Here is a 13,191-nt window from a genome sequence, read left to right on the forward strand (position 1 = left end):
TTCATAACGACAACAAACTATCATCAATACCGATCATTTACTTACTCCAAAGCTTGGATATATCTAGAATTTGTCTCATCAATTACTTGATCACTTAAGAATCTTTTAGCGATCACCAACATATTTAGACCTGAAATACTCATCCAACCATTTTCCCACTAAAGTATTAGTAATTCAGCCTTTTTCTTCAGCAGAACTTAAGAGTCCAGGCTTAGTGCAGGGGCTTGATATCTACATATAGCTGCTTTGCAGTAGAAATTCAGACAGTCATGAAGCTAAACTAAAGGTCAAAATGCTTCATAATTGATGCTACGTATCTGATAGTAACGAAACAGAAAAATGGAGAATGCTAAGCAGAAAGATGAAAGATGAGGACAACATGATAAAAATAATGGAGGGAACCAATTGGTAACAATTTTGAATTGAATAATGAATGTTTCAGAGAGAATCACTGATAGTATATTACATTTTCCTTTTAACAGATTGATTTGACTTGAAGCAGCATTGTACCTTTGTTCCCCGCCTGATACAATATGCACTGGGCCTTTCCCCAAAACTGATCTTGTATGGTACAAAGGGAACTAGGAGAAAACAAAAAGAAAAGCGTCCAACTTTTTTGTGGATTACCATCCCTTCTTTCTAATCCGTGTCTCTATTTACATGCAGGATCTCCATATTCTTCCTTCCAAAGAGATGACAATGATAGAAACGTCATCATGATACCGTCGACGGTCACCTTGGGGAATTTCAAGCAGCTCATGGAAGTCCATGCCTGCAATCATAAATACACAAATGTAATTGTTAATAGATTGATCCAAGTATTGACATAGAAATTTCATTAACATCGATATTTTTGGACATTGAGATTGTACCAGCTTTCTTTGCTGCACGAAAAAGTACTTCTTCAACAAGGTGTTGAGCAGGATCCCCTTCGGGATTTGTTGCAATGAACATTTCAACATGTGCAACTGCTTCTTCATTGGTGAAATATTGGTAAAGCCCATCAGATGATAATATCAAAAATCTATCCTTTGGACTGAGTTTATAGTGATAAAGAGAAGGATTGCATGAGATGTATGACGAGGTTCCCACATAATCAATTCTGAACATCTCTAGAAGTGCATTGTTCCATTTGGGCTGCAGAAAACATACAGGATGTCAGAAAACAAATAACTTAACTGTTAAAGCTCCAGAATCAAAAATTCAACTTCACATATTATCAAATTCAAGATGTCAAAATCCTGACTTCTGAGTAAAACAATCAATAATGAAGCAAATACTTATGATCTTATCACATATTCTCGGCATTTATTACAGCAAAGGCCACTGAGTTGCCTGCAAATTACTCTAATGGACTCAATAACTGAAATGCTCAACATTCTGCAGTAGTAAGCTAGATCAATGCATTATCAAATTGGCAATTCATTAAATAACTACTTTAATGAATCACTACATGTTTCTGCAAGGCTGCAGCACGTATCTTTGAGGCTTAGTTTTGAAACTTCTGAAACAAGGTCCAGTGGCACCACTGATCTCCAGGAACAAGTAACTCGGTATGACAGAGGTAAGGTTATAAGAAAACTTTTGCATCAATTATAAGGAAAGACAATCTTGCACTCCAAGAGATCAGCTGGAATATGGTTTTCTTGGAAGGCATGGCACCTGCTTTCCTAATCACACCATCAATTTGAATAATATACTCTTTCTATCCCTACTTTCAAGAAAGACCCAAAGACCAGATTCTTTTCTTGAGTACTTGGATCTTGTGAGATAGAGGTCATGTATAATACAAACAAGAAGCTGCTCCCTAATGGCCATCTTCATAAATTGACTTTCCAAAAACAATTTCTCTAAAATCGAACTGGAAGAATTTATTAGATAAGAATTTGACTGGCAAGCATCGAGAAGCAATCTACATCTGCTCCCCCTCCTAAAAAAATAATGGAAAATTTTCTAAACTCGGTACAAACACATGCCATGATTTACTCAGCATGGCACGAGAAGCAATTTATCTTCCGACAGGATGGCTTTGAGCATGAACTATCTATTTTTAGAAAAGCAATTTTTTGGGAGTCCAAAGCATCATTACAGCATTCTGCCTTATGATAATCATAAATTCCATTAGTGCCGTCTCATATTGATCAAAGCTTTTATCCAGAGTTCATTCTTCTTATGGAGGACATTATGTCCCCATACATACTAGAATACCATGCCCAATTAATATTGATCACCCATATGCACCGCGAAACAAATGAATGACCCCCAATTATTTATATGTCCAGTAAATGTATCTAACATGCTGCCGTTAATAAAAAAAAAAAAAAAAGAAAGAAAAAGAGAAGATTTAGAATTCAAATGATATTAGGAGGGTTCAGATGGTAGTATCCATACCTGTTTCAAAAAGCCAGCCCCAAATGCTCTGGTGACCTTCAATGAACCCTTCACACGATCATTCGCAATAGCAGAAGCATCATCAGGATGTTCATTCCTAATTCTACGAACTTCCTGAATCACACAAATAGCACAACCAAAATCATTCAGATGATCGACAGAACAAGCGACGAAGGGAAAAACAAAATCTATTAAGACAAAGATCGGACAACTACCTCTTCGACACAAGTGCTGTGATCCAGGGTAAGCTGCACAGCTGCCAAATTTGGCAATATATCCATGGGATCCCCATTGTCGTAGGCTTCAAGATCATTCAATGTCTCCTCACTGATCCGTTCCAAATCCTGCCTTGCCTTCCCGGTCGAACTCCATAAATCTGGCTCGGCCTTCCGTGCCAAAATTGCTCTACTGTCGCCGACATTCATCAGATACACATCCTCCCCCTTCATCAACATCACCAAAACACATGATCCCATGAGCGCCAGTTCAGGATTCTCCGAGACCATTTTATCGGCGATGTCCAAAAACGACTCCTCTGTTTTCCTCAGAGCCTGAGACAGTGCCTTTAGCACTTCCACGTGGTTCACTGAGCCATTCAATTTGCTTGATTGCTTCGATTGCTCCTTTAATCTCCTATCAAGCTCCAATCTTTCCCTGTTCCACTCGCACTTCCACCTCCTCTGGTTTTCCAAATACTTCTTTGCCACCCCTCGAACTTTCCTAATCCTCTGCTTCCCTTCTTTCCAGCATTCATCAGATTCCGTCCAATTCGTTATAATTGATGGATTGAATTCCTCGGCGGCAGTGGTGGCGGTGATGATTGGATCATTGGAGGGTTCATCGCCGGCTTTATACTTGTCTTCCCAAAGAAGGCCCTTGAGTTCTCCTTGAACAGCGGAGTAGAGATTGGAAAGGAGGTAGTCAGTGGCGTCGGGGCCGTTGAAGCCATCATAGATCCCGACGAAGACCCACTCGTGCTCCTCCGAGAGGACAACATGCACTCGGTCCTCCCCTGCTTTCCCCTGCGCCCATTGGAGACTGCCGCTCTGGGCGCTGAACAGATCGGAATCCTCGCCACCGTCCACGCTGTTCCGGCCGCTGCCGGAGCTCGGATGGGTGGAGCCGTCGGGAAAGAAATCGGAGTCTTTGGGCCCCCCGACGTGGGCGGCAGAAGAGATGGTGCGGGCGATGGCCTTGGTAAAGCCACGGATGAGAGAGGCGGCGCCGCGGCGGGAGCGGGGGCGGAGGGAGAGGCTCCTGGGGAGGTGCCCTGAGGGGGCGACGTCGAGGGGACCGGAGAAGAGGGCGGCGCGATGGTCGAGGGGGCCGGACATGAACCCCCTCTCTATGGGGCCAGAAAGGAATCCCCGGTCGGCGGGGGCGAGGGGGCCAGAGAGGGGCCCGGAGGAGAAGCGGGGGACTGGCTGGAGGGGGACAGAGGAGAAAGAGATAGAGCTCTCGAAGGAGGCGGCGGCGGAGGCCTGGGGGTAGTCGAGGTCGGCGAGGGCAGTGGAAAGAGAAGTGGCAGTATTGGCGCTGACAGAGGCGCCAGAGATGGTGCGGAAGGTGGTGGTTTCCTCGGAGTGGTGGACCTTGGAGGAGGCGACAGCGGCGGCGGCGGCGGCAGTGGTGGTGTCGGGACGGACGTAGCAGAAGGAGTGGCCGAGGCCCTCGTCGTAGGGCTCCGACGTTACAGCGGCGGCACCGTGGCGACGGCGGACATCGCCGGAGAAGCAGTGGGTCAGCTTCGCGCAGCCGTTGCCCATGGTTTGGGTGGGGGAGTTTTGGGGCGATCGAGTAGGGAATGGAGGGATGGAGGGAGGGAGAGGGGAGCTATATTGGGAAGAGCATGGGAGAAATTTGGGGGAAGAGAGCTGAGGCTGGACGAAGAGGGAGAGAAAGAGAAGATGGGAGGCAGACGCGTTGACTTGCAGGGCAAGGTCTGAATTCTGAGATGTGGGGGAAAAAAAAAAGAAGAAAAAGCTTTCTGTGCGTTGACTGCAGAGGCAGTGGAGGGAACCAATGTCTTGGGTTTGGGTTTAAGATAACAGAGAGAGAGAGAGTTGTCATTAGTCTTTTATTAGAGTGAAAGAAAGTAATGAACGAGAATGAGAGGAGAGAGAGGGAGAGGGGAAGTCAAACGAGGGGTAGAGGGAGTGCGAGCCTAGGTTAGGTATTGCATGCTGACAGACACGTGGCGGTCGTTTGCAGCCCCGTGGGCGGACTTGTGTATTCTAATGCGTCGGACGCATGAGATTTACGCCCGGGTGCATGATGGACAGTCGGCCCATACAAGCTATATGGAACATACACCAGCAAAGAAACGAATCGGTTGGCGACACGTTCTATATTGAGAGTGAGTTTGACGCTCACAAACGGTAATTTGTTCTGCTTCCTGTTAAATTCTTTCATCCACCTTGTCTGACTTTGTGCGAAGATTTTCTTCGCTGGATTTTTGTGGATGCGATTATTGATATGACACAACTAATGATATGGGGCCCATGTGGAATACACGTGGGCTGCGGTGGCGCATTTCACGCGTGGATCCAGTTGGCGCACGCCATCCCAAAATTAATGTTCTCTCATTTACGCATTCAAAAAATTGAAATTTTATTTGTTACCTAAAATATTTTTTCCAGCCTTCCCTTTCTTTAAATCATCCACACGTTTGAATATCGATAAACTTAAAATAAAAAAATAAACTGAAAAAAAAAAAAAAACAAAAAGATTGTAGCCGTCCCATTCCATGCGGAATGTCCATTAGATTTTTTCCACCCTATTTATCGTTTGAAAAATTAAATATGATGCTTCAAAACATATAGAGATTAAAAAATTTTATCCATTCATTGTATTATTTTCATCCTATTTATTATTTAAAAAAAATTATATCATTTTAAAATATATGCTAACCAAAAGATTTTGTCTATCTCATTTTACGAAAAAATAATATTAATTTTTGACTTCATTATAACAAAAAATTTGGATATTTTAAATTACAATCCTGATAAAATGATAATTAGACATCATTATTGGAAGAAATCTCAAAAGATAAAAATTATTCAAAATATATTTGATTATAATTTATTTGGATAAAAAATTTTGGATTCCAAAACATTCCTTTCAAAAAAATTCATTAAAATTTTGCACGACGACAAATTTTTAATATCTTGTCTTCGATATTTTTAAATATTTGTGGACTTTGTTTCAACAAAAGTAAACAAAGGCTGGGATTTGTCCGGAGGGAGGTGGGTGAGGGTTGCCAGTGAGAGTGATGTCACCCAGGATGGATCCTACTGGGTTCATGAGACAGGCCAGGTCAGGCTAATAACCACTCGTTTGGAAGCTTTTGACCAACCGCTCTTCACTCAGAATCAAAGTCCACGTGATCACAACTTTTCAAATGTTTGATTTTTAAACTTTTTTAAAGAAAAATTCTTTCACAATTCAACTCGGCTGATCTGCTTGGAAACCATCAGCATCACTTCAAAACAAAGCATCATGTGGTGACCCAATTTTTTTTAAGGTTAACGACTAAGACACTTTCCCATTGATGGATTTTTTTCCTTTTTTTTTTTTTTTTTTTTAACGTAGACCTTTTTTTTGCTTTTTTTTTTTTTTTTTTTCACGTGGATGTTTGAAAAGTATCGCTGCTGAACTTAGAACATGATAATTTGAAAACAGGGAGCAGGTTAGGTGCGACATGGAATAATTTGGCTGCTTTCTTTCCTTTTTTTTTTTTTTTCCTTTGGAAGTCCCCGGAACATGAAAGAGCAAAATTGACTTAGTCCATGCTTCTTGGCTCGGGAGTAGAGATTATTATCTTTAGCAGAATTGTTATTCTGATGATTTAATTCCCTTTCTTTGGCTAAAACTTTAATCTTAGATTATTTTTTTCATAAACTTTTTACTCAGGACTTATTCTTTTTGATGTGCCAGAGGAGGAGGCATAAAAATGTTTGTATTCTAGAATAAAATTGTTCCTTATTATTTGTCTTTTCCATATGGCACATCTAAACTTATGTATTAAAGCCATAGGTGGACTTATTCAAATTTCAAACACAAGCCGAGATTCAAATGAGTTAAGATTTCTTCTAATTCGTGTTTGTATCCAATACCATCAATTCAAATCACCCATGTCACTTCGGGTTATGACTGTGTTCAGTTTGAATTTTAGATGCCCAGCAGACATTACCACCCTTATGACTCTGGATTTTCTGGACCCTCACTGTATCTTTCCTTCCTTTTCCCTCCGTTTTTTTTTTTTTTTTTTTTTTTTTTTTTTCATTATTCTATCTTTCTTCATGTTCTCTTTTACACCCATTTCATCTCCACTGAGATAAGTGGTGGGCTACCACCTTTTTTTTTTAAAAAAATGAAAAAAAGGCACTAACTGGAGATCATTATTCATTGGTCTTCACTTGTAAGAATATATATATATATATATATGTGATTAACCGATTTAGAACTAAACAAAATATAAGTTAGAGTGGAGAACATTTGCAATACTATAACTCGCCACCTATAGGCAATCACCCAAGACCAAACTAGATCAAAGACAGAATCCATTATTTTCACAACTAGCCATAAATTTAATAGTGCAAGTTACCAAACCAGTTGAAGTGCAATAGTTCCTCAGAGCAGACATTGGTTTCAGTTCAACCACTTGCATTACCTATTCGTTTATTTATCCACATGAAATTTACCTAAAGACAATAAAAAAATGTTCGCTTTCAGAGTCTAGCATACGTCTCGATGAAGTTAAGGTGGGGTGGGTTGTCTTCACTTCTCTATATATGATCCCATATATATATGCATCAGCAAGAAGAGAAGAAGCTCTGACTGTGTCCATTATTCTTTCATTAGTGATGAGGAGCCTCCTCCCCGTTGAATTTTTTAGATAGTCATCGCACATGTTTGGAAAGATAGCAGTTTAAAGAAAAAAGATGACATCTTTTGTCGCAAATTCTTTATGGATCTCCCTGTGTCAATTACCAAATTCTCCAGGAACCTTGAAAGATGGGAAAGTCAATGAGTTGTTTTTCTTCTTCAAACACATTGTTCTCAAATCCATACTAAGAAACGTAACTTCATACCTTCTTTTTTTGATTAAAAACTTTATACTTAGAAGTCTGAATTTGACAATGCAAACTTTGCTAAAGTCAAAGATGGTATCTTGATATATAGGAGATTCGTTGACGTTCTGGAATCCATGGATATGCAAGTAGACAGTTGTAGCCACTTTGATTTTAAATTGTCGATTGATTACTACAGAGAGAACATGATAAAGTATTTAATATTAAGTCAATGATAGTGATTTTCTTTTGAAGAAGAAGAAGAACAAGAACTGGGTGGATATTAATATGTAGGATGTTCTTTGAATGCACAAAATTGAGAGTTTTTTTTTTTTTTTTGGTGATAAAGTGGTTTTTGATTTTCTTAATCCAATAATAGAGAAGATCATGTGCTATATCCAAGAGAGATGAATTTGGTTGGTGATAAAAAGCATAATTTTTTTATAAATAGCTTGAAAAATATAAAAAATAGAATCAAGCTCTCAGCAGTAGAGTCACATTCCTTAGATGTCTTCACCATGCTCAAAGAAGATTTATCTATGTTTCAAGATCAAATCATGTTAAGTTGCACAACAATGTATTGCGAAGTCTCAATATGCATGGAGGATGTTATTTAGTGTTCTTATTTCTCTTCAAATCGTTCCTTCATCATTAATTTTATATAAAATTATATAACATGCTTTTGATAAAGTTATATAAAATGCTAACCATAGTTTGTTATCCTCTATATATAAAATGCTTGTTGGTATTACATCAAAAGTTCTTTACAATTTCATTTCTCACTTATGATAATCTTTTTTAACACCCATATATTAATAAAATAGTTGATATTTGTGTTCTTTAGCACATATAAAAGATTATGATGAGAACCGATCTTGTGATGTAGAAAAAATAGAAATTTTAAATTATGGATAGACTCTTCACATCCTTATGGTTATATAGCATGAAGATTTACAATCTTGTCTACAAGCATGACTCAAGATGGAAACTATAATTTCTATATCATAATAGAAAAAGGTGCATGGCCAATGAAATTTGTCCAATCCTTTTATATGATGTTGACTAAACTCCTTTTCAAATATACAACTACATACCAAGTCAAGGAAATTAGAAGTGGACACCAACTATGAACTTTCGTGGAGCTCCAAACTAATTAAAATTTTGTCAAATTTGATGCAATCCTAAAGTCCATTGTCAAAAGAGTCGATTAAAAAAAGGAAAAGTTACATGGTTGCAAAACTGGGAAGCAGCGCGGAAGCAAGATATCAAACATTGCATTCTGATAAAGTTATAAATAGAAATGAAGTTTCCAAATACATGATTCTCGTCCATATCTTTTCATATCCCTTCATATGATCTTTGTGTATGTCTCTTCATTTCTCTTCAAATAATCTCGTACATGATTCACGAGTCATACATAGCAATGTAGATTATCATACATGACTTCTTGTCTGACCGTATATGATAGATTCACTTACCATAATTTTATATTTATGCCATTACTTTTGTACCCTTATAAAGTACAATATATTATAAAAAAATTTTACTATGATGCTCTAAATTTTTTTTTTATCTTTTTACTATTATCTATTTCTGACCATCAGATCAAAGATAGACCACTCGAATTTCAACCAATTGAAATTCAAATATGCATCACAGTAAATATTGCAAGTTTTAGGATTATTTCATATCACAACTAAATTCTTTTTGTATTTTGGCCTTCTCAAAAAATCTTCTCTGTTTTTGTGAAGAAGAGAGGGCGGTGATGGTGACCCAGAGAAGATACTAGCTGAAGTGGTAGGGTGTGCAAATGCCGTGGGGGTGCGGGGGTGATTGCAGTGGTGCGGAGAAGCCACTGGCCAGTGGGGGTGGATTTATGGGGCGGCACAGAAGCCAAGGGTAGGAGGTGTTGGGAAGCAGTGCAGAAGGTAGGGGTGGGCATGCATAGGAGAGGGCGGCACGGGGTGGGGGGTGGTTTGCAGCGACGTGGAGAAGCCACGATCAATGGGAGTGGGGTTGTAGGGCAGCATAGAAGTTAAGGGTAAACCCGAGGGGGAGATGGGGGTGCTGGAGAGCGGCACAAAAGGCGGGGGCAGCCACGCATGGTAGAGGACGGTGTCACGCCCCCGATCCGAGATTCTGAATCGAGGGTCGCGGCAACCGCCGCATACTTATGAAGAACTCTCTCCATAAGCATGCAAGGCATCTCATCACGATATCAATGCATCACAGCGGAATAAATTCAAATAGTTATTATTCAACTGTAATTCAAGTAATTAAATCAAATGTCTTACATCCAATAAAATTTTACTAAAACAATAGATCTAAGTTCAATGAAGTTGACAATGCTAATCTCGCTTCTAAAAGCTCTGTCCTAATATTTCGTCCCACGCTCGAAATTAATTATCTGAATCTGAAAAATAGAAAGAAAGGTAATGAGCTAGACAGCCCAGTAAGTAACAAGTATCTCTACCAGATATTTCAGATATTATATAATTTTCAAGAATAATGCTGCAAATAAACATAAGAGTATATTTCATGCTGATTTAATACAAACTAAATATTTTCAAATATTCACATATAATATAATCATAAATCCGATTCGATTTAAAACACTCGTAACTCAACAGCCTTGACTATGACCAACGTTTAACCCCCATTGGCGGGGTCCACAGAATACCAGCGCACAACCCCCACTGGCAGGGTCCACAAATACCAGCGCACAACCCCCATTGGCAGGGTCCACAAACACCAGTGCACAACCCCCACTGGCAGGGTCCACTGAGTATCAACGTATAATCCCCATTGGCGGGGCCCACTGAAACATAGTTAGGCTGAGAGCATAAATTCGATCTGTATCAAAATACTTTGTATCATAATATATCATAATTTTTCTCACTGAACGTGTGCATAATCTATGTACCATAATATTTCAAATGCACTTTTCTTTCAAAACATAATTTCATAAATCATGCATAATTTCAAAGAATAATTATTTATTTTCAGAATAAATATGGAATATCTCGAGAAGATGATTCATTACTTATATTTCACGGAGCACTGAATGAACAGATCGACTAACTTCTAGGAGATTCTTCCGTGCCTATTATCCAAAATTATATTTTTACATTAATTTTAATTTAAAATTAAATTTAAACAAATCCCAATTCAAAATCTCACTTAAAATCGACTCTTTCCTAAACTCGATCAAAATCATCAGATGAAGCATTCCACTACGCTAATCCTAGAGGAATAACTTTAGAGAGAGAGAAATCCATCAAGAGAGAGAAACAACCTAGAGAGAAAAAATTCTAGAGAGAGAAAGTCCAATTCCAGAGAGAGAAGTAAGGGTTCAGATTGAAAGAAGAGAGAGGAGAGAGAGAAACTCTCTCTTATCATTTTTTTTATTTATTTATATATATATATAAGTATATATATATATATATTGTTATTATTATTATTATTATTATTATATTTTTTTTTCTTTTCTTTTCTTTTTTTTCTCTTTTTTTCTTCTTTTTCTTCTTTTTTCTTTCTTTTCTTTTCTTCTTTTTCTTCTTTTCTTTTCTTTTTTTCTTTTCTTTTCTTTTTCTTCTTCTTCTTCTTCTCGGCTCTTCCCGTGCCGAAACAAGGGACCAGCGTCCCCTCCTTTTGACGGGCCGTTCAGGCCACGACCGCCGCGACGGAGGCCGGCGGCAGACGGGGGCCACTCCCCCGGTCACGGAGGAGTATAGCCGGCGGTCGATTACGATCGCCGGCGCCAGAAAATCAAGGAAAAAGAGGCTCAAAAATAGGGTCTCTTTTCCGATCGAAAATCGGCGACACTCGTCGCCGGCCGCCTCAAGCAAAGGTACGAAAAGATCGAGAAGGAAGAGAGGAAGGAAAGGAAGACTCACTCCGACCTCCGTGACCTCACCGACGAGCAATCACGGCGAAAAATCGAACGGTGTCCGCGGCTTCGATCGAGAAAAATGGAGAGAAAGAGAGAGGGAGGAGGCCGATGTTCGATCTCAAGGGAGAGAGAGTCTTCTTATATAGGGTCCTAGAACTTCGAGAGGTCCTAGGACTCCCAATTTGCTTGGGTTTCGCCGGAGAAGAAGACTCCTATCGGGAGTCTTCTTCCCGGTTTGAATCCTCTATTTTTTTTTTCTTTATTTTGGGCTTTGGTGGGCTAAATTGGTTTTGGACTATAACATTCTTCACCCCTAAAAAAAAATTTCGTCCGCAAAATTTTTCATACCTGTCACCATTGTATTGGAAGCCTGTGCATTCTGTTGAGTAAGCGCATAAACTCTTTCCTGAGTTTTAGAAATCTGTCGACCACCCTTATGTTGTCCTTCATAAGTTCTTTGGCCAACTTGATTTTCTATATTTAGCGGGCAGCTAGCAATTTTATGATCCATCTGACCACATTTGAAACAAGCACCTGTATTCCAATAGCAATCCTTGTCTGCATGATTTTTGCCACATCTGGAGCATGGCTCACCATCAATCTGTTGAGTCTTATTGTCTACTGCTCCCTTAGCTGATCTTTTGATGTTTTTATTATTCTGCCCTTGTGTATCATTTGATTTTGCTCTCTTTCTTTGCTTTCTTTCCCTTCCACGCGTTCTTCATTGACTTCTCTTTCAATTATCAGTGCTTTGTTTACCACATCGGCATAAGTTGTCAATTCATATGGAACCACTTGTTTTCGAATTTCAGTTCTCAGTCCCATCTCGAACTTGTGAACACGTTCTTGCTCACCATCCACTAATCTCGGAGCAAATTTTGCTAACTCTGTAAATTTTGCTTCATATTCAGTCACACTCATACCCTTTTGCTTCAAATAAATAAACTCTTGCTCTTTCTGGATCCTTATACTCCGAGAAAAATACTGATCGTAGAATGCAATCCGAAATCTTTCCTAGGTAAGTATTTCGCCATCTTATTCATGCTTGCGCTGTAGTCGCTGACACCAGTTGTATGCTTCTCTTTGTAGTAAATAAGCTGCATATCGAATCTTCATCAAGACACTCTTGGACAGCGAAGGCCTTCTCCATCTCCATTATCCAGTTATCAGCCTCCAAAGGTTCAGTAGTCCCCTTGAAAGCTGGAGGAGCAAGCTTTTTAAATTCTGAAATATTGTTCCGTTGTACTGGTTGCTCTCCATGTTATGGTGGTGGATGCTGATGTTGTTGTGTATCTCGTTGTATCTGCTGTTGTTCAAACATTTGCTGCTGTATTTGTTGTTGCGCTTGTACTATCCTGATTAGGGTCTGCATTAACTGAGCCATATCTGGTTCTTGACGTGCTCTCGAAGCACTCCCATTAGGATCTACGACTCCCTCCTCCTGAGGGGTGCCACTGGTCAGATGGGAAGTGCTACCATCCCGTGGTTGTGATGTCTCTCTTGCAATTCCTTGAGTAGTTCTTGTCATTCTACGGGGAGGCATGGTAACCTTGTAGTAGTAAAACCTTATTAGATTCATTTATCTATTTGTTAGGATGGGTTTATTATGATGCTCATACTTTAACGTCCCAATATTCCTAATGTTTACCCACCTATACTCATACTATGTCAAATTCTATGTGTCATAATTTATCCACTTATGCTCTAATACCATATTAATTGTCACGCCCCCGACCCGAGATTGTGAATCGAGGGTCGCGGCAACCGCCGCATACTTATGAAGAACTCTCTCCATAAGCATGCAAGGCATCTCATCACGATATCAATGCATCACAG

The 13,191-nt window shown here is 39.5% G+C and overlaps 1 protein-coding gene across 1 annotated transcript; it reads right to left on the bottom strand.

The window, feature by feature from the left end:
* Positions 1-389: 389 nt before the first annotated feature.
* On the bottom strand, positions 390-4,292 carry LOC105045675 (probable protein phosphatase 2C 4). Its single transcript, XM_010924038.4, has 4 exons — positions 2,607-4,292; positions 2,392-2,505; positions 873-1,137; positions 390-772 (listed from the first exon to the last, which is right to left on the bottom strand). Exons 1-4 carry the CDS (start codon positions 4,155-4,157, stop codon positions 657-659), a joined length of 2,046 nt encoding a protein of 681 aa, XP_010922340.1. The 5' UTR covers positions 4,158-4,292; the 3' UTR covers positions 390-656.
* Positions 4,293-13,191: the final 8,899 nt, after the last annotated feature.

The sequence above is a fragment of the Elaeis guineensis genome, chromosome 5, assembly GCF_000442705.2.
Source record: "Elaeis guineensis isolate ETL-2024a chromosome 5, EG11, whole genome shotgun sequence".
In the NCBI taxonomy this organism is placed as follows: Eukaryota; Viridiplantae; Streptophyta; class Magnoliopsida; order Arecales; family Arecaceae; genus Elaeis; species Elaeis guineensis.